The 20480-nt window shown below is 38.6% G+C and overlaps 1 protein-coding gene across 1 annotated transcript; it reads left to right on the top strand.

Moving 5' to 3' along the window:
• Window positions 1-6262: 6262 nt before the first annotated feature.
• GALNT3 (polypeptide N-acetylgalactosaminyltransferase 3) lies at window positions 6263-19113 on the top strand (the record flags this gene model as incomplete). The annotated part of the gene is made up of 10 exons (XM_079539268.1): window positions 6263-6774; window positions 8044-8216; window positions 11982-12131; window positions 12334-12568; window positions 13166-13283; window positions 13681-13881; window positions 14702-14833; window positions 15753-15854; window positions 18352-18504; window positions 18991-19113. The coding sequence occupies 10 exons, from the start codon at window positions 6263-6265 to the stop codon at window positions 19111-19113; spliced, it is 1899 nt and encodes a 632-aa protein (XP_079395394.1).
• Between the last annotated feature and the right edge of the window lie 1367 nt (window positions 19114-20480).

The raw sequence follows: 20480 nt of genomic DNA, 5'->3' as shown, positions 1-20480 counted from the left end.
TGTTCTGGACTGCTGCTGCTGCTTGAATTTCTTTCACCCATTGTGTTATCATCAGGTTACTGCTTCTGATTTTTCTGCAGTAATCACTGGAGTGAATTACTCAGTCAGTGCTAGAATAATCTATGTCCTTAGACTTTCTGAAACTGACACTTGGGAAATGAAGACACTCAGTATTCTTACAACATACTCAGGAGCAGAACAAGATTTCCCCGGCTGAGCCTCAAAGAATGCAACCGGAGGAGCAACATCAGGGGTTTGTTGGTCACCAGCTTGTTGGGTACAGCCCTGTCTAGGGGACAACCAGTGGAAATTCTTGGTGGAGCCAGGGGGCAAGTACTTGATACTGTGAGTGCACAGGCAGGTGCTGACCAGATTCTGCTTCTCCTTTTCAGATGAAGCATTGATCCTTAACTTATACGTGTTTTGTTTTGTGAATCGTTCCTTTATTTAAGTCAAATACTAATAAATCATAAGCAGTAGTACAGGGTACAGTACTTCAGCAGCTCTTTTGCTTTTCCCCATGTTCTGAAGTGCTTTTGCTCTTGATTTTTTATGGAGAGCCCTAATATTCCAAATTCAGCTAGACTTGCATGTTTCACTTCAAATGTGGCATTTTTTAGCCATGACTTCATCATGTGTGTGAGCATGTTCTTCTGGGAAGCAGGTAAGATTTTATTGGGTGATTTTTATTTTTTAATTTTTTTTTTAGTTGGTAGGAAATTTTTGATTTCCAGGGTAGTGGAAGTGCTTACTTCAATAGCTAATGTTTTAGTGCAATCTGCTGTGGGATTCATGTGAAGAAAACAAAAAGCGCTGGAAAGTTCCTTAGCAGAGCAACACCCAACAGGTGTAACTGTGCCCTTGTCAGATTTATGCTGGTCTGGGGGAGTAGCTGGTCGTTAGTGTCAGCTGGGTTTTCCTCCAGAATTTAATCAACGTTTGCTCCTTGAAGGCCTGCTTCCTCGTTAGGGGAGCGTTAAGGTGTTGGGGAAGGACAAAATAGACAAGGTTTTAACCAGACTGTGATTTTGGAGTGACGGGAGTTAAATTAAGAGTAAAGCTAAATAGTGAGGAAAAAATGATGTGGCTGGAATCATTCTTAAGGCTTAATGTTGCTACTATTCTTTTAAAAGCATTTTTCGAGTTCTGTAAGAAACATTCTCAGAAATCATCAGAACACTGTTTAACATCCAGATAAAAAAAAGGTAGATTTTAAACAACTTTATTAAAAAGCAAAGGTATGTTGTGAACACCAACCCCAGGAAATGCCTTCTTACTGGATTGTTCCTCAAGAACTTCTGATGATTTAGGTTACTGTGACATATAGTTGGTTTTTTTTAATGGTTGCCAATAGTGTTGTTCAGAGCGAGCTGCCGGAGTCGGAGCTGTGTGCACATGGATACTGGAGAGAGGCTGTCCTGTGAGGCCGGCTGCTGGCAGGCGGTGTGACACCGGAGCTGGTGGGTGGCAGAACGTAACAGAGGCTGCTGTGCATTCGGCTTGCCTGCTGTGCTGTGCTGTGGAGCAGGGCGGCTGCTGCCTTTTGGCACTTATTAGAAGGCGCTTGTAGTGCCTATAAGTTTTCTGCTTCTTTTCTTTTAAAAACAAAACAAAAGCAACTTAACCTTCACTTACCAGTTACATCAAGGAATTGAACTGTGCCACGTATTTCTTCAGCATGTCCTGAAGGACAGAACCGTGGCCTGGTCTGTGTTTACAGATGCTGCTGTGCCATAAAAATGTATGAAATGCTTGTGGCAAGTGAAGATTGCATTGCTGACTACAAAATTACTCTGGGTAAAAACCTTAGGAAACATACAGCTTTGGTGACAGTTGTTTGTGTAATATAGTTTGTGTTCCGGGAACTGATACTATTCTGTGTGGCAGAGAGCCCTTTTCTTATTGTTAAGCACTGTCCCTTCAAGGTATTTCGTCAGTAACACTGCACTCGGGATTTATCTGTATCAGAGTTCGTGCATTTGTGGCAAAGGAGAAGTGTTGGTGCAATTCACCCCAGCTGCCACACACTATCCCAAGGTTGACTCTTTCTTCTGAAAAGCACCTCTGAAACACCACATGCACTGTTTCTCTGCACAGCATGCTGCTGTGCATGCTGCTGGAATGTATGAGTGCCTGTTGAAAGGATAGGTTGTGTTGCTCTCCTTGCACAACCCCTTTACAGGAGTTGCTTCTCATTCCTTGGAGCAGACGTGTTTCACCTGTGCATTATGGCACTGGTTATGCATGAACAGGCAGGGCACGCAGCTCCACTACAGAGAAATGTGCCATCAAACAGAAATCATGGTGCACGCAGATAAAAAGAAATAATAGTTATGAAGAAAACCAAAGGCAGAATAAATTGCTAAGCCCATTTGTGTTTGCTCATTAGTCTGCTTAAGTCTTACACGACTTGTTTAAAGGCAGATGTGTGCAAAACATGGGTGACGTAAGAAATAGTCTTGATGAATTTTAGATTGTGTTTATTTTCTTCACAGATATTTTGACTGATTTGCTGTGTGGATCACGAGTTTTCTAAGGATTTGCATATGCTCAGTTTCTGAAGGAAATAATCCCAAAGAAAATTAACAGTAATTTAGCCTTTTTCGGTAAAGCATATCTATGCACATCAAATCTTTCTTGAAGAACATGTTACTGTGCTGATAGCAGAGCTGGCAGCAGCAAAGATTTAATTCCCCAGAATTATATGCAACAATGTACGTAAAATGTCTCTGGTACTGTCTAGACTTTTTTTTTTTCTTGTGGGAAACTAAGCCTAATTTCATATAGCATACGTAAAGCTGGTGAAAAATGATGAAGCAAGCTTAGTGTAAATAATAGTTGTTGCATTGATTTAAATGCTGAAAGCAGAGAACAGAAATCCGATAAATGCATTTTTAACTCTAACATAATTATTAAGTTAGTGGAAACTAAGTGTTATTAAGTCAAATAACGGATGTGTAACCATAGTTTGTTGTTTTTCTACCCTTTCTGAGTAGTCTTAGGCCAGATCATCAAATCAAAAGAGAATCTTAAGTGTTTTGACTTGAATAAAAATTCAGGTCTCAAATTGAAGCGTTACTTCAGTGTTAAACTTTGGTGAAATTCAATGTGGTTATGTAGAATTACCTTCTGCCTGCCTTTTCATGTTGTATCTCATAACAGGATGCTCATCTGAGTTTAATCTTTACCGCCATGAAGAGTCCCAGAGAGCTGATTGGAGAATGTTGGTTTTTGTTAGTTATACAAAGAGTATTTGAGGGCTGTGGTGTTTGAAAGCAAACCAACCTACTGCCCTCTCCCCAGTGTTTTCCTGACTGACTGTGCCCAAATGGCTTCTTGTGAAATAAGGAAACTGCCAAACTTCTCTTATGATATCAAGTACCTCAACTGTAAAAAAAGATGTTTATATTTTCCTGTTTGAAGACAGTATATTTATGTTGCTTATTGATTCTATGCTTTAAGATATACTCATATTGGCCATGCTTGTGCATTGTGCATTGAGAAACAATAGTGTAATTAAATGTACTTCAGTGTAGGGTTATGAAAGCAATTGTGGTTAAGAGGGTGCAGAGGCTATAGGCTCAAGCTGACCCCAGGCAGATTTAGCAGAAGTGGTTTTACAGGTTGCAGTCTCTTTGATGGTGCTTAGGGTTTTACTTTCTGTATTGGGTTTATGTAGCAAGGTTTTGGTAGCAGAGGGACTGATGGGTACTTTCTGTGAACAGAGCTGCCCTGTGCCAGTCTCAGCCAGCTCCAGCACAGTCTCACTATTGAACGCTGTCACAGCTGAACCCATTGGTGCAGCAGGTGGTGCACTCATTTTTTAAGAAAGGCTAGAAAGTGCTCTGCAGCAGCTGTGAGAGGAGTAAGAAACATGTGGGAAAAACAGTCCTGCAAGCACCAAGGTCAATGAGGAGGTGCTTCAGGCACCAGAGTAGAGACTCTCCTGCCACCTTAGGAGAAAACACTTAAAAGACAACAGTTATTGATCATAGCCAATAACCTAGCTGACCAAGAGAAGCCAGTTGATGTCATCTTTTTGGATTTCATCAAAGATTTTGATGCTGTTTCTCACAGTATCTTACTGGACAAATTGCCTAGCATATGGCTAGACAGGAACAGTAGGTAACATAATGCAATGAGTGAACAATTGGGTCGGGCTCAAATGGCTGAATTAAATGGGATTACATCAGGTTGGTGGCCATTCACTAGCGGGGTTCTGTAAAGCACCATTTTAGGGCTGGTTTTGTTTTTATAAGTGATCTGGATGCAGAACTCAAGTGCACACTAAGTAAGCTTGCAGATGGTACTAAATTAGGAGGAGCTGTTGACTCACTCATAGGTGCAGAGGCTTTGGTACAGAAAGATCTTGGCAGGTTATAGGGCTGGCAGTCACCAACTGCGTGTTGCTTAACAAGAGTAAGTGCTGGATTCTGCACCTGGGATGAGGCGATCCTCGATTTATGTACAGACAGGGGAATGAGGGGCTGGAAAGCAGCCCTGCGGGGGAGGGATCTGGGGGTTCTGGTTGACAGCGAGTTGGATCTGAGTTAGTGTGCCACGGCTCAGCACTGCTGACTGGTCAAGAGAAGGGATTGTCCTGCCCTGTTCTGCCTGGTGCAGACTCACCTAGAGCACTGGCATCATGGGGTGCCACAATATAGGGACATAAGGCTACTGGAGTGCCCAGAGGAGGGCTACAAAGAGGTGAAGATTCTTTCCTTTTCCCCAGGAAAGAAAGAATGATTTTATTTTGTTTGTTTTGCTTTATATGGGCATCTGCTGCAGTGCAAAATCTTCAGGTCTAAATAAAATTGGGTAAATAATATAAGATGAAGTGGATTGGATTTTTTAAATGAGCTTTCTTGGAAAATTTATGAGCATTGTGAAGGGTATTTTTTATATATTGTATTGTCTACGTGGTGATGCTACAACAAGATTAGTAGCAGTTAAATACAATGTATGAGTTTCTTAAAAATAAATTACTTTAGCTTTGAAATAAACTATAATATAAAACAACTGGATACCTGACCATATTCACAAACTCTTGAGGGAAATCAAGTGACTTTTAAAATTTTCTAGAAGTTCTATAACTCTGTGTGTATATATTATTGCACCTTTTGTTGTTGTTTTTCCAATTTTATTTTATTTTATTTATTTATATATATATATATTTGCAATTCTTTGGTCAGTAGTTAGCAAGCAGAAATTAAGTGTGGCTTTTAGCTGGCTGCAGCTTAGTTCTTTTCTCAGTTCACTTAGATGCAACATGTACAAAAATGAAGCCTTGCTTTGAATTCAGGATATTGCTATTTCTCCCCTTCTTGTAAACAGCCATTTTTACAGAGAGAATTAAATTCCGATCACTTGAATACTGGTCCTTAACTATTTTTCATAGTTCCCTTGTCTTTGAAAGCTACTGAGTAATCTCTCGTCTGTAAAAATACATAAATAAATAAATAAAAATTAGTAGGTGAAAGAGGGGAACTATTTAACATATTCTTTTGATGAGTTGCAGCGGAACATGCCAGAGAATACTGTACAAAAGATATACAGATTTACTGCTTGATACATTGCCTAAATTACCCCTTGTCCCGTTACCGGTATTAAGTCTGCATTTAACATATACAATACATAACTAAATTAATCTTAACAATTTCTCCCTTGACAATTTGGGCACTTGAGTCTGACCTGGAAATGGAAATTGGTTTTAAAATATTGGGAATTTTAAATCTCTATGAGGAGCCCTTTACATCTTTATAGTTCACTTTTAGTGCTGGTTTTTCTACCTAGAACTTCCATATTGATTGCATCAATTTTCCTTCTATCCCACCACTGAACTAAAATTCCCTCAGAATTCCTTAATTTTTAAGATTTGGAAGAAAATTAATGGGAAGTACTGCCTTTATACAGAAATAATACTTTGTTCTTACTGGAAAGCCTGCTTTCTGATTCTTCAGTTTGAAGTGTGTTGACAAAAAAAAAAAAAAAAAAAAAAGGGGGGAAAGTGCATTCGGGTATTTTGCAGATAGGTGAATCCTATATTTAATTCATGGACACGTGATATTTGATGCTGGGGAGTTTGAATTAATTCCTGCCCAGTAATTTCTTGTAGCTCTACATTGTTGTAAGTACTGTTTGTCTAACGTATTACTTTTTGTTTTGATTTACAGGTATTTTCTTTTCAAGATATGCTGTAAAATAGTATTAAAGAACATCATTCAGAGAAGCTTTTGTTTTGTGATAAACTTTTAGAACTAGAATGGCTTTGAAAATAATGCCTAAAATATTCAAGAAATTATTTTTTCACTGGAAACTTTGGAAATTTAGCATTATTGTGTTTGTCTTTATAGTATTTTTATTTTTACTGCAACGAGAAGTTGGTGTCCAAGATTTTAGAGATGAAGGAGGGATTGAGCCAGTTGTCAGAAAGAAGAGTCATGTATTAGGTCTTGTGCTAAATGCTATGAACAATGTCAATGGTGCAAAACCAAAAATGCAGATAAAAGCACCTGTAAGGCAAACTAAGGTTCCTGGAGACAGACACTGTTTGCCAGGACACTACACTACGATGGAACTGAAACCCTTTCTAGATCGACCCCTTCAAGATCCTAACGCTCCTGGAGCTTCTGGTAAAGCATTTAAAACCATCAACCTAAATCCAGAAGAGCAGAAAGAAAAAGAGCGTGGAGAAGAAAAACACTGTTTCAATGCGTTTGCAAGTGATAGGATTTCGTTACACCGGGATCTTGGACCGGACAGTCGACCTCCTGAGTATGTGGAAATGTGTATGTCCTGCTAGCTGAATATCTTGACAGAAGTGTGAAGGCTGTGATTTGAGTTTAGCATTAGATTATCGCTTAGAAAGGGAAATGTCTGGGTTATACATGGTCATTTACAGTACATAATGTTCCAGAGTGCAGAAGCCAAGAATATTTAGAAAGGCTCGCATTTCATGTTAAACATATTTAAATAAGGCTTTCTGCTACGTTTTCTCAGTGACTTTCTGGAAGCTGCTACGTTTTACTTAGGAGAAAACTGAAAATATGGTTTAAACTTCCTTCTGTTTTAAAATCCATTCCCTACTCTTTTTAAAACAAAAATTAAGTGTTAATAAAACCACTGGCATAGTATGATTTTGTTAACAAAACAGTAGCACTTCATGGCTAGAGTGGATTTTGGTTCTGAGAAATCTCCTTCGGTATTCTTTATCTGTTGATGTCAGAAGTGACAGTCCTTACTGAGCTGGTGCTGGTAGGGTGGCCAGCACTTTATGTGTGGTGCAGATCACAATAATCTTTATGGGAGTGTAACTGTCTGGTGAGACTTGGCCTGTATGTTTTGTGAGGGCTTTGGCAATAGATGTGATAATTGCCTTGGGAAGTATGCCAGCCTCTAGAGTTGGCAGGCAATAAACAGTAAGTGTGCAATTTATGAATACAGAAACATTGTCTTGTTAGCTTTACTCACAGTTGGGTTTAAAGTTCTGTCCAGAATACATCAGTCTTGAAAACCTGTATGTTTAAAGTTGTTTCACTTGAATGTTTTGTATTGCTCTAAGCATTATGTGGTGTTTCTAAGAAAAAGTCAAGTCCTGAATTTGATTTGTTCTATTTTTCTATTTCAAACTGCATTTCTTCAATTTCAAGTAAATACTTTTTCTCATATTTTTGGATTTCAATAGTAATGGTCTGACTTTTCAGCTCAGTATCTGCTGGTCTTAATAGAAAAATGTGTTTTTGTCTGAATAAGGCCTGGGTGCTCCATGAAATATACTCAAATGTTGTGTGAGAGAACTAGAGTTGAGCCAGTTGTTCAGGTGGAGTTCTTATTTGCCAGATGTTTACAGAATACTTCTTACAGCTTTTCCAGTTGTTTTTGTGCTATGTTTGTGCTCCAAAACTTGGACAGAAATTGGAGAAGCTGAAAGATTTAATGTCCATATTTATACACCTTCATACTGGGAAGAGTAGGGTTTCTCTTAAGAGGTTGAATCAAAACTTTTTGTCCATTTTCTGACATCTGATGCTTTCTAATCTGCAGATGCATTGAACAAAAGTTCAAGCGTTGCCCACCGTTGCCAACCACGAGTGTTATAATAGTTTTTCATAATGAAGCATGGTCCACTCTGCTCAGAACTGTTCACAGCGTGATGTACACTTCTCCTGCCATACTGCTAAAGGAAATAATTTTGGTGGATGATGCCAGTGTTGATGGTAAGAAGTCTTCATTTTTCATTGAACGTATTATTTATTTTATTGAAAGTGTGTTAGGATTATATATAGAATGGGATAAAAGAGGCTATCATCTCCTTACAGCCATACTAAACACCTTATGATGTTCCAAGTACTTTTGTTCCTTTTGTTTTCCTTTAAAATACAAAATATTTTTCCCTCGCTTTTTCTTTGCAAGAATTGTCAAGTATGAAATTTTCTTCTGAGAGGCTTTTAAAACCTATTCTGATTATGTCAAGGAATTTAAAACCTTTGAAGAGCTCAGTGATAACTGTGGTATCAGTGGTAAATGTGGCATCAGGCTTGGGAGGTTTGAACCTCTGCTGTGTTTCTGTCTGAAGATGCTCTTGTTTGGGTCATAGCTCTTAGTTTTTATGAAGATTTAATGCGATGAAACTCATCGTAATTTGGCATCCAGCAGCTGTTCCTAGTTGTGGCGAAGTTTTTCTGTTGGAAATCTGGGATTGCTTTCTTTCAATTTACTGTGAGAGGTGGAAAAAATGGGAGAGATCAAAAAGAAAGCCTTTACGAAGTATGTGTGAAAATGACTCTCTTTGGTACTCCCCCACACTGCTGTTTTGCAAACAAATTGGGTGGGGGGGAGGGAGGAGAGGGGCAGTGTAGGAAATGTTGAGTAAACATCTGCTTCAGCAAGGCCTGTCCTGGGAGAGCTCAGAGGTCTGGATTGGCAGATGCAGGAGACAGCGGTGGATGCAGTAACTGCAGCCATACGTGGGCTAGGAGCTTCATCTGGGTGGCCATGTTGGTTCCTGTGGCAGCAGAGGCCACTGGGGATGTGGAGGCCACAGCTCTGAGCTGGGCTGAGGCCATGACAGAGTTCCTCGTGAGTGATTGAAGCTGTCTTTCGGTACAGCAGACAGCACCCTCCTGTGCCAACCACCATGCCTGCCCCACCCACCAGGTGCTGGGGGCTGCTGAGGCTTCTCCCATCCTTCAGTGCTGCCCTGCAGTGAGAAGTGGAGGCACTTCTACTGCTCTATAGCCCCCACAGCCTTCTGTGCCCAACACTGGGCAAAGGCCAAACCCTCAGCCTGTCCTGGGCTGCTGGGTGTGCCTGAGGCTTGAGCTGGGCTCTCACCCCATAGGGCAAATTTGTTTGGCACTGGGGAGAGCAGGAGGGGTCGCAGGAGTCCCAGTGCAGCCTTGAAAGTACCAAAAATGGAGGCACTTACTGGTTTTGCTTTTTTTTAATAATTCATTATTTTTTTTTGTATCATCCTTTTAAATTGCTTACTGTCCAATCTTGAATAAAGGTCCTAATGAAGGACTTGGAATGAGGTTTCATGCTGTCCATCAGCCCTTTTTTCCACCCAAACCAAAGTTCTCTGCTTTTTCAAAGGAACAGCTGCCTGTGGAGCTTCCCTAATGCCACCTGGATGGCAGCAAGGAGCTTGAGGCCATCAGTTGGACTCTCCCTGTTGTCTCAGAACAGCTCAGAGGGTATCAGTCCCAGTCCTACCCTCATCCTTAGGGCTTGCCTGGATATCAGTCCCAGTCCTGCCCTCTTCCTCAGGGCTCACCTGGATGCTGCAGGGAGCTCAGGGCCATCTATTGGATTCCTGTTGTCTCAGTGCAGCTGCTCAGTGGATTCCAGTCCTGGTCTTTTCCTCAGAGCTTGGGAAAGAAGAAGTGAGAGGCCTTGGCAAGGATGAGAATGGGAGGCAGGATAGGAAGGGTGATAGGGAGCAGCATCTGATGCTGGGGCTCTCTAGTGGATGGTGATATTTCAGCACCAAGATGGAAATTGAGGGCTGGTGTGCTGGCAGTGGATGAGGTAATGTCTCCAAGCAAGCATGATGTTATAGCACTTGTCCTGCCCTGATGGAGGTGGATCCACTTCCATTGGTTCTTCACTTCTGAAGGTAGATCTACCTCCATGGGCTTGACGTGGCCTTTGGGTGGATCCACATTCATTGGCTCAGGTTCATTGCTGCTCCCTTGAAGCCTAAGCTTCTTTGGTGGAGGAGGCTCTATCCTCCTACGCAGAGGTGGGAAGGAGGATTCTATCTAAATTGTCCATTGTGCCAGAATAAGCTCACCAAGACCCAAGGCTGTTGGTAGCTGGTTTTCTGTTGGCAGAGTCCCCGTATTTATAGTAGTTGGCAGGGAGGAGGCTTGTGACATCAGAAAGCCATGGTGGTGTGACCCTGAGAATCTCTCATGACAATCAAAACATGGCTGTATTGGGAAAGGGGAGACTATGGTCTGAGAATTGCTCTAGTTGTCACTAGTGGGATTCTGCAGGAGTACATTTTTGAATCAGTACTCTTTAACTTTTTCATCAATTATTCCAGTAAAGATCTGAAGTAAATCTGTGGATGATGTTAAATTGGGAGGAGTGTTGACACTCTAGGAGTAGAGAGGCCTCGCACCAAGGTCTTGACAGATCATAGAATCATAGAATCACAAGGTTGGAAATGACCTACAAGATCATCTAGTCCAACCGTCTCCTCATCACCATTGCCACCACTAGCACTAAACCATGTCATGCAGCACATCATCCAGATGCTTCTTGAACACTGCCTTCACAGATTTCACAGTGCTCATCATTTTTATGAGGAAGAAGGAAGTGCTGGATGCTGCTCCCCAGTGGGGAAAGCCTTGGCTCTATGTACAGACTGGGAGACGAGGGGCTGGACAGCAGGCCTTTGGGAATGGATCTGGGGAATCTGGTTAACAGCAAGTTGGATCTGAGTCAGCAGTGTGCCCTGGCAGCCAGAGGGGCCAACCACACCTGGGGCTGCGTCAGGGCCAGCACTGGGCGAGGGAAGGGTTGTCCTGTTCTGCTCTGTCTGGTGCAGCCTCACCTGGAGCAATGAATGCAGTTTGGGGTGCCTCAACATAAGAAGGACATAAAAGTATTAGCAGGCAAAGGAAGGCTACACTGGTGACTGAGATTCCTGGGTTTGTTCAGCCCAGAGCAGAGGGGAGACCTCATGGTGGCCTGCAGCTTCTCACAGGGGAGTGAAGGAGCAGTGCTGAGCTGTGATCAGTGTTGGCAGTGACAGGGCCTGAGGGAATGGCACAGAGCTGAATAGGGAGGGTCATGCTGGATATGATGGAAAAGGTTCTACACCAGAGGATGATGGGCACAGCCTGAGCTGCTGGTACTCAGGGAGCATTTGGACACAGCTCTCAGGTGCAGGGTTTGGGTACTCCTTTGTGGAACCAGGGGTTGGACATGATGATAGGCAGAGGGTGGCAGAGCGTGATGTTTTATGAAGGATGTGAGATTCTTTCCCAGATTTTTCATGTTTAAGTTGTGGGGTTTTTTGATGGTGGTGGTGTTTGTTTTTTGTTTTTTTGTTTTTTAATATAGCTTCTGTCAAGAGTAAATACAGTAGCCTCTGAAAACCTGGAGTAAAATACACTGTTGAGTAGGTACATGATGCATTTGCTTGATGTATTTGTGAAAATGGATTTTGAGTTGATAGTCAAGCTGTCAATTCAGCTGAACAGTTTTTCCAGCAAGTGTCTTTTGTCTTTTAAAATCAAATTTTCAGTTCTCCAAGCCCTGTTGTCTGCCAATTGCTTCTTCCTTCATCCTCAGTCTCAACAGAACTCAGCCCCTAAAAATTACATTCAACAGTCAGGACTTGTTCACTGCTTTAATGTTGAGGTCACTGCTGGAATTAGAATGAATTGTTCGTCCTCTTAGTTTAGTAAAGTGACATTTTAGGCCATGCCATATGTACTCAATATCCTGAAAACAATTTCTCTTTCTAGAATACTTGCATGATAAACTTGATGAGTACATGAAGCAATTTCAGATTGTTAAAGTAGTCCGTCAAAAGGAAAGGAAAGGTCTAATCACTGCACGGTTGTTGGGAGCTTCAGTAGCAACAGGAGAGACCCTCACCTTTCTGGATGCTCACTGTAAGTGAATGTCTTTGATTTAATGCTACAGATTTTTTACGAGTTATGAACATGAAGTATTAGCTCTTCTACTGCTATTTTATGTCATAGTAAGTGCTATTTACAAACTGTACTGGCTTGCTATGGTCATGTTAAATCATTCCCATTATACTACCATATAGTCAAATTGAAAATTCAGTACTTGTTCCCATTTTTTCTATAGGTGAATGCTTCTATGGCTGGTTAGAACCATTGTTGGCAAGAATAGCTGAGAACTCTGTTGCTGTTGTAAGCCCTGATATTGCTTCTATAGATCTCAATACTTTTGAATTTAGTAAACCATCTCCTTATGGGCATAACCACAATAGAGGGAATTTTGACTGGAGTTTGTCATTTGGATGGGAGTCTCTTCCTAAATATGAAAATAAAAGAAGAAAAGATGAAACCTATCCAATCAGGTAAACGTAACTTGAATAATATCCTTCAATTTTCTTGTTTTTTTTTTTTTTGTTTTTTTTGTTTTTTTTTTCCTTCGGTTGGTTGGTTGGTTTTGATTTTTTTTTTTTTCTTAATAAAAAGCTGTTTGTAAATGAATTAGTTACTCATATTGTGTATAGTCACAAGTCTTAGCATCTTAGATGTTTTATGTAATGTTTTCTGTAGGAGCCAGGTTATGCATTTTAAAACATGCAATACAGTGCATTCTTTGCCCTCAGACATGTTACTGGTCTAAAGGAGTAGTAACTTTCCCTCCATACGGGGAAAATATGTCATTTTTATTGATACTGTCTGATAATCTGTTTGTTAATGAGTGACAATAAAACTGTGGAATGAGACTCGATGGGGGCAGATTTAATTACCTGTGCCAGGAAAACATTTTGATGGAGTGAAGCACTGACAAATGCTAAGAAACATTCTAGAACAGGAGTGAAGCACTGACAAATGCTAAGAAACATTCTAGAACAGTAGTACTGAATTTTCATATCTATATTTGGAAAACCTACCTTAAACGTAGTTTGAATCTTCTTTTCCACAGTAATCTTCTCTTTTTGCAGAACACCTACTTTTGCTGGAGGTCTCTTTTCAATATCAAAGAAGTATTTTGAACACATTGGAAGTTATGATGATGAAATGGAAATATGGGGAGGTGAAAATATAGAAATGTCTTTCAGAGTAAGTTTAGCTACTTACTTAATACTGGTTTCTACGCTAACAGTCTACATGATTTTTGAGAACAAGTTAGTATTGTATCTAGACTACTCTGCTTAATCAGCCATCTAGGACATGGCAAATTAATTAGTAATAACCTATGAAATAAGCTACAAACTTGCTCACTAAAGTGTTCTGTTTTTATTTTTTAAATGTCATTAATGTTGATAGCTGAAATGTACATTTTACAGGGTTTACCTGGTAAGGAATTTCACCTACAGTGCTCCTGATATATACTATCTTGCTGGTAGCGTTGTTTTGTTCTATTTAAGAGAACAGTAGCGTTGCTGAATTTTTTTTTTTTTCTTCCATCTCCTTAATCATAACTTCATTGCACTTATACAAAAAATGTTATTGTTAGGTATGGCAATGTGGTGGACAGTTGGAGATCATGCCTTGCTCTGTTGTTGGCCATGTCTTTCGCAGCAAGAGTCCCCATACTTTCCCAAAAGGTACTCAAGTAATCACACGTAATCAAGTCCGCCTCGCAGAAGTCTGGATGGATGAATATAAAGAAATTTTTTACCGAAGAAACACAGAGGCAGCAAAAATTGTGAAACAAGTAGGTGGTGATGGTGGTGGTTTTAGAAATCACACTTGCTGCATTGAAAATTTTGGTGAGCAAAAAGTTATTTATTGACAAAGTATGTTTGAAGTGTAGACATTTTAGTGAAAATACAGACATAGTTCAGTTTAATTAATCTTACAACCTTCCCTTTCAAAAAAAAAAAAAAAAAATCAATCCTATATCTGTCAATTTAGAAACTTAAGTTAAATTTAGGCTTTGCTGGGGAAGGTTGTTTTTATAAGTGATCTGGAACTTGAGTAATTTACCAGCTGGAACTTTATACTTTTCTCTTAGAAGATGTTTTTTAACCCTTTATATGAACATTGTAGCAGTGATAGCAGTAGATTTCCCAAGCAAGCTTAGCAGAAAAACACAACTGGATTTTGTGTGGGAGATACTGTATTTGTGTGGGAGATAGCAAGTATTACGCTAGTTATTGAACTAATCCACTTAAGCACTCTCTTTAGTGAGATATACTCAGTGGTTAGCTTTATTGCTGTGGTCAGTATGGTCTTTAGTCGTTTTTACACTGCCACTTTATAGCACTGTTAAAGCACTCTATGAACTACGGGTACTTCTTGTTTGTTTGTTTGTTTTTTGTTTTTTTGCATGTCACAATGGTTTTTTCTTTCTTGTGCTCTGAGATGCTACAGGCAGGATGTCAGTGGTGTTACGAAAAACAAGTTGCAGTAACTGTACTAGCACAGTTACTTTTTAAAAAAGATCTACTTTTTTGATGCTACAGAACAGGATATTATAGATTTATATGCACAAAAATATTAATAATATCAATAAATTTCTCTTCCTGCAACAGAAAACATTTGGAGACATCTCAAAACGACTCGACTTAAGGCAACGTTTGCAGTGTAAAAATTTTACCTGGTATCTGAATAATGTTTATCCAGAAGTATATGTTCCAGACCTAAATCCTTTGTTTTCTGGATATGTGAGTTTAATTTTAATTCTTTTCTCTGGTATTCTAGAATTCAAGAAATTAGGTAATCCTTTGTGCTACTTTAGCCATAGTGTTTACATTTTAGTTATTGTTAATTGCTGTGGAGTTTTCTATCAGTACTGTTGATGATTGATGAGTCTCACCTGCATTTCTTGCTATTTGAGTATTTTATGGCTCTACCGATGTTATTATATGAAACTTAAGCAAATACTCTTCTTAAGCAACAGTAGCTTTGCTTAAAGGGATCTTGGAGCCTGATAATATAGTCAACGTTCTGCCCATGACTTAATAGTGACTGCCACAGAAGTACTACACAAGTTCTAAAGAGGTGGTGAGTTTTCCTGAATTGTCAAAATAAATTTAGCTTTATATAGTGAAAAGTCAGAGAGAATTTTTAATTCACATTAAGAAGGAAGGCTGTACTCTGGCAATTGTATGCTGCTCTGAATTAGGTTTATGATGAACATTATTTATTTTAAAGATCACTCCATATTCTCTGTCAATTAACCTCTTAGACTGCATAACGCTAAAGCCAACAAAGTATTAAACAATTCTGAATATTTAGCATGTATTTACAAATAAAACTTCCCCTTTCTCTAGTTTTGAATATTTTGTGTGTGTTTTCAAATTGTAATCTGAATCATCAGATTCACCATGGAGAATGGTAGTTGAGTAATTCACAGTGCATGGCTGTAGACAACTGTATGAAGTTAATAGATTTTTGGGAAGAAAAAAATACTTCTGTGGGAACAAGATTTTAAAATTTGAGCAAAGTAGAAAGCAAAAATAAATGAACAGTTTTAATTAATAAGATAAAGATTAGGCTTCTACACGAGTGAGGCAGTTTATTTTTTTCTCATCCTCACTGAGCTTTTGTATTTCTTTTTTGCTGATAACAAATTTTCTTTAGCTAAAAAATGTAGGTAACCACATGTGTCTGGATGTTGGTGAAAACAACCATGGTGGCAAACCATTGATTATGTATTCTTGTCATGGACTTGGAGGAAATCAGGTAAAATATCTGGGTTTTATGATCAACTGTTTACCATAGCAAAGCTTTTAACTTGATGTAGTGGAATGGACTCATATTTAGCATGCAAGATTTACATTTTTTTTATATAGTTTTTTAAGAATTCAAATGTATATATATATGTGTGTGTGTGCGTATATATATTTGTTCAAGGCAGGTTTTTTTCACCGCTCTTCTTGTTGTGTCCCACATCTAACATCCTATGTTCAACATACAGATTCAGATTTTTTACGTAATTGCACTACTTCACATGGTCTCTTGTTCCTGTGCAGAATCTTCTCGGCCTACTTTTACTACTTTCTTGTGTTTTCTTCTTAACTCTTCTTTTCCTTATGCTTCCTCCTATTGCTTCTGTCTCTATCAGCAGGACTCACACTGTCAAGGAAGATGGGAATCTGGCCAGTGGTGGGAGACCAAGTGGTCGGCCTGAGCCATCTTTCCTGTCACGCTCACAGCCTCGTAGTGTGAGGTCAAAGTGATCTACTCTATACTGGCTCGTGCAAGTAAACTACATGACTGAACTTGTCCAAGAGGAGCTTTCTTTGTTGCTTAGCTCTTGGGGGAGCAATGATCTCCTGTTTCTCCTGCAGCATGACTTGCAGACATTTATTGATGTCCGGTACTGAATTCTTCAGGCACTATAATATTTAAAAATTAGCATCTCCCTCCCCCAGAAATGTACAGTGCTGTTTTATAGTTATTTGGGAAATGAACTTGACTTGTAAAAGCCAACCATTTATGGCACTGTGGAAACTCAGACACTTGACCCTAGTCAGCTGATGCTTTCCTAATCAATATTAGTGGGAGAAGGAATACTGTCTAGTTTAATCGCTACCCTGTTATGTTAGCTCCTTACAGTACTGAATTTTTTTTATTCTGTTCTGGTGTTATATTATCCTTTTCAAATAGTCACAGTCATTAATACTGTATTAATACTGTATCAAGATGTTATATTAAAAGACCCGCTATATGTTTCTGTTGTTACCTCTCTCTAACTTACCTTGGATTGTACTAAAACTGTCTTTTTAAGTGTGTTCTTTGTTTTTCCTTTTGCTGTGCCGTAGCAGCTTTTATTCTTTTAATATAGGTTGTGCTAGTAATACACAAGAGATGTGGGTATTTACTTACTTAATCCTTCACATTCAGTTGCTTTATGCTCTTTACCAGACCTTAGCAGTGCAGGCTGCTGTTTTTCATGTTACCTCTCCTTTCCGCCTATGTTTGAGGTAGGAGAGGGGAGTGGAAGAGAGAACCTAGTTTTCAGAGTTGTATAAAAGTTGTGTAACTTTTTTTCATTTGTAACATATTCTAGAGGTGATAACATGTCCATTTCAATGTCTAAGATAAATTAATTCCTAAAGCAATTTTCCAAATCCTATTTTCAGGGCTCAAAGAGAGTCCCTGAGATTCAAAGTTAAATTAAAAAAGCTTTACTTAGATGAACAGATTAAACTGTTATGTTTGGGAGCTAAATGGCTAAGCAGGTACCTAACAGTACCTGTTTCAGGTAGTGACGCTGGGCGTAGGAACTTAGGAGTGAGGTGTCTTCCTCAGTGTTGCTCCCATTGATTCCCAAGGCAAGGAGGGAGGATGGAAACTGGCTAATTGGACAGACAGTTGAAAGCAACAGGGTTCTAACTGAGCGTGGGCTGTCAAAGGACAGATATGGCAAAGGCTGACACAGGGAGCCAAGAAACAGTTGTCGTGAGACACAGTGATAGAAAACCTGCTGGTTAAAGAAAGAGACCAGGATGTTCAGGATACGAGGTATAAAAGGACTGCTGTGTCTGTAACTGTTAGAATTAAATGCCTGTTTAGACCTGAACTATAGCCAAGGATACCTGAGACTTGAAAGTAATCTTCTGTCAGGAAATAACAGTAAAATACCCACAAATTATGTCCTTACATTACGCTTTTCTTTGTAATGACAACCTCACAGAGAATCCTTTTGTTAGCATTTATTGTTTAATTCGAGCAGCAAAAGTTAACTAATGGCAATCAGTACTGTCCACGTGACAAAATTGGGTTTGGGTTACTCTGAGAATATATAAAAATGTAGCAGTGAAAATTGAATAAAACTTTTTGTTTTAGTTACTAAATGACAAAATTAAACTAATTCATACAACTATTTCTACTCTTCCCTTTGTATCATGTATTAGTTAAGATTTCTGAGAGTGCGTGCAATGAAATCTTGCATGACTGTGTACATGCACTATATATATATATATATATATATATATATATAACTAATTCTACATTTAAGTACTATTCAGTGTATTCCATTGCGTCAGAATTAAAAAAGGCATTTTTTAAGAAACACTTCTAAGATGTGTATGCTAAAAGTCAAAGAAATGATTCTGTAGTTTCAAACTGTTGAATAACAAAAGAAATCTATTGTTTTGTGTATCGGAATGTCAGAGTTAATTTAATACTCTCGTTGATATTTACTTACTAAACTTCTAAAAAATTATTTGAATAGTACTTTGAGTATTCTGCACACCATGAAATTCGTCATAACATTCAGAAGGAGCTTTGTCTGCATGCTTCTAAAGGACCTGTGCAGCTTCGTGAATGTAGCTACAAAGGCCAGAAAATCTTTGCCTTTGGAGAAGAGCAATGGCAGCATCAAAAGGTATTTAGACATGCAGTCTAAGATGGGCGTTTTATCAGTGATGAGTTAATTTATGGTTTTTAATAAAAGAGAAAATCCAAGAAAACAGAACTTGAAGCCAAAAAAGGAGTAAGTTCCTTTTTGGGAAGAAAATTTAGATAATTATAGCTTTTTGGTTACCTGCTCAAAACTTGATGATTTCACTGGAAGAGTCACTTACAAAAACAGTTGATGTGTTTTATTGTGTATGTCTGGACGTGCATTGGAAGTCAATTCAAATGCTTAGATCTTTTAAAATAATTCTTTTTACTAGCAAAACAAGTTAGCACTTGCATACTACTCTTTTCCTGGCCCCCTTCTGCACAGCATGCACCTACTCTTTTTTTTTTTTTTTTTTTTTTTTTTTAACAACAATGAACTTGCAGAAAATGATGTATGGAGGAAAACAGCATTTTCAGTGTTTACCTTTTTTTTTTTTTTTCCCCTCTTCTTTCTTACCCACTTTAGGATCAAACTCTGTACAGTGCAGCACTACATATGTGCCTTACAGGAAATGGAGAGCATCCCAGTTTGGTTTCCTGCAACCCATCAGACCCCTTCCAGAAGTGGATCTTTGGCCACAACAATTAAGATTTGCTATCTATAGACAGGAGCATTTTATTAAAAGAGCAGTTCCATTTCTAAACAGAGACCATATATGTATACTGTGTTTTAAAGGAATGCATACTTCAAATGCAAAATTTTTCTTCTTTACTGTGTGAATTGGATATAAAATGTGTAGTCAGAGATTCCCTAGGAGTCTGTTACACCAAAGAATGTTTGAGGTCCCAATTAAAGATAATGTTTACAATATTTGCATGATAAGACTGTGTGTTAACCATTGATTCATAGATCCTGTAGTCCCTTTTCACCTTGGGGACCATGTGTATATTGCTTTACCGCATATTGTAAGTATTTTGAAGACAACTGGTTTACTTTGTAGAGTTACAAGGAAGTATTGTATGCCATCTGAAAGCCAAAAGGCTGTGTGTGTGTGTGTGTGTGTGTGTATTCATGCTCAATTGGTTGACTTTATGTAATTTTTTTAAAAAGTTGTTTATTTCACTAAGTGAAACTTTGCTCACTACTTTTTTTTTAAACTCCCTCATTTGAAAAAGAACCAAAGAGGCTACCATACTGTGCTGTTGTGCCTCTAGCAAAGCAACCCTTTTGTTGTAGAAGAAAAAATAATTCTCACTGAAATATGTTATTTATATGGAATTATTTAAATGGAAAACCTGCCTACTCTGATATTAATCTCCTTTTGTTTAGCCAAAATTGTACTTTTTTAAATGATGTCATGAAGTTTAAAATTCATGGTGGTTACACTGTTAGACATTTTCAGCTTTTTGTTACTGCTTTTAAATTACTAACGTGTTTTCTTTTCAGCTTTTAGTGATTTATGCAGTGTTTACCTAATATGTTTCTAATATTATTTGTACATAATTTCCTGTGCAAACACCTAAATATGGATATTTTTTTAAAATTTATTTTTTGATGTTTCCTCTTTTTTTGAAGGACTGACTTCAGTTTTAACAGTGAGAAGTTGGCTTTCCAAACTGCTTTGCTAGCAATGTTAATGAAATAGTGCATTCTTTAAGGATCCAAAAATGTACTTCAGTAGATAATGTAGAGCTATGACTTCCGAAATAGGCTTCCTCTGATTATTTTAATAATATTTATTTCTTTGGTTCTTTTACTGGATGCACACTTGCTAAGCACTACTCTGTTAGCCTTCATTGCAGTTGCCAATCATGCCCATTTTCTGACTGTATTTCAGGCCTTCTTTAGTGAAAGTAACTCTGTACAAAAATGTCCTTCTAAGGAACAGAGATTTACTCTCACTTAGAAATGTTTACTTCAGGGTATGAATGTGAGATTAATGATCACCCCAACTTAAAGCATGTAAGATCACGTAAAAATTGCACTTTAACAAGGTAAACTATTTCATAATAAAC

The sequence above is a fragment of the Tetrao urogallus genome (assembly GCF_951394365.1).
Source record: "Tetrao urogallus genome assembly, chromosome: 8".
Taxonomy (NCBI): Eukaryota; Metazoa; Chordata; class Aves; order Galliformes; family Phasianidae; genus Tetrao; species Tetrao urogallus.
This window is presented reverse-complemented; position numbering and strand designations above follow the sequence as displayed.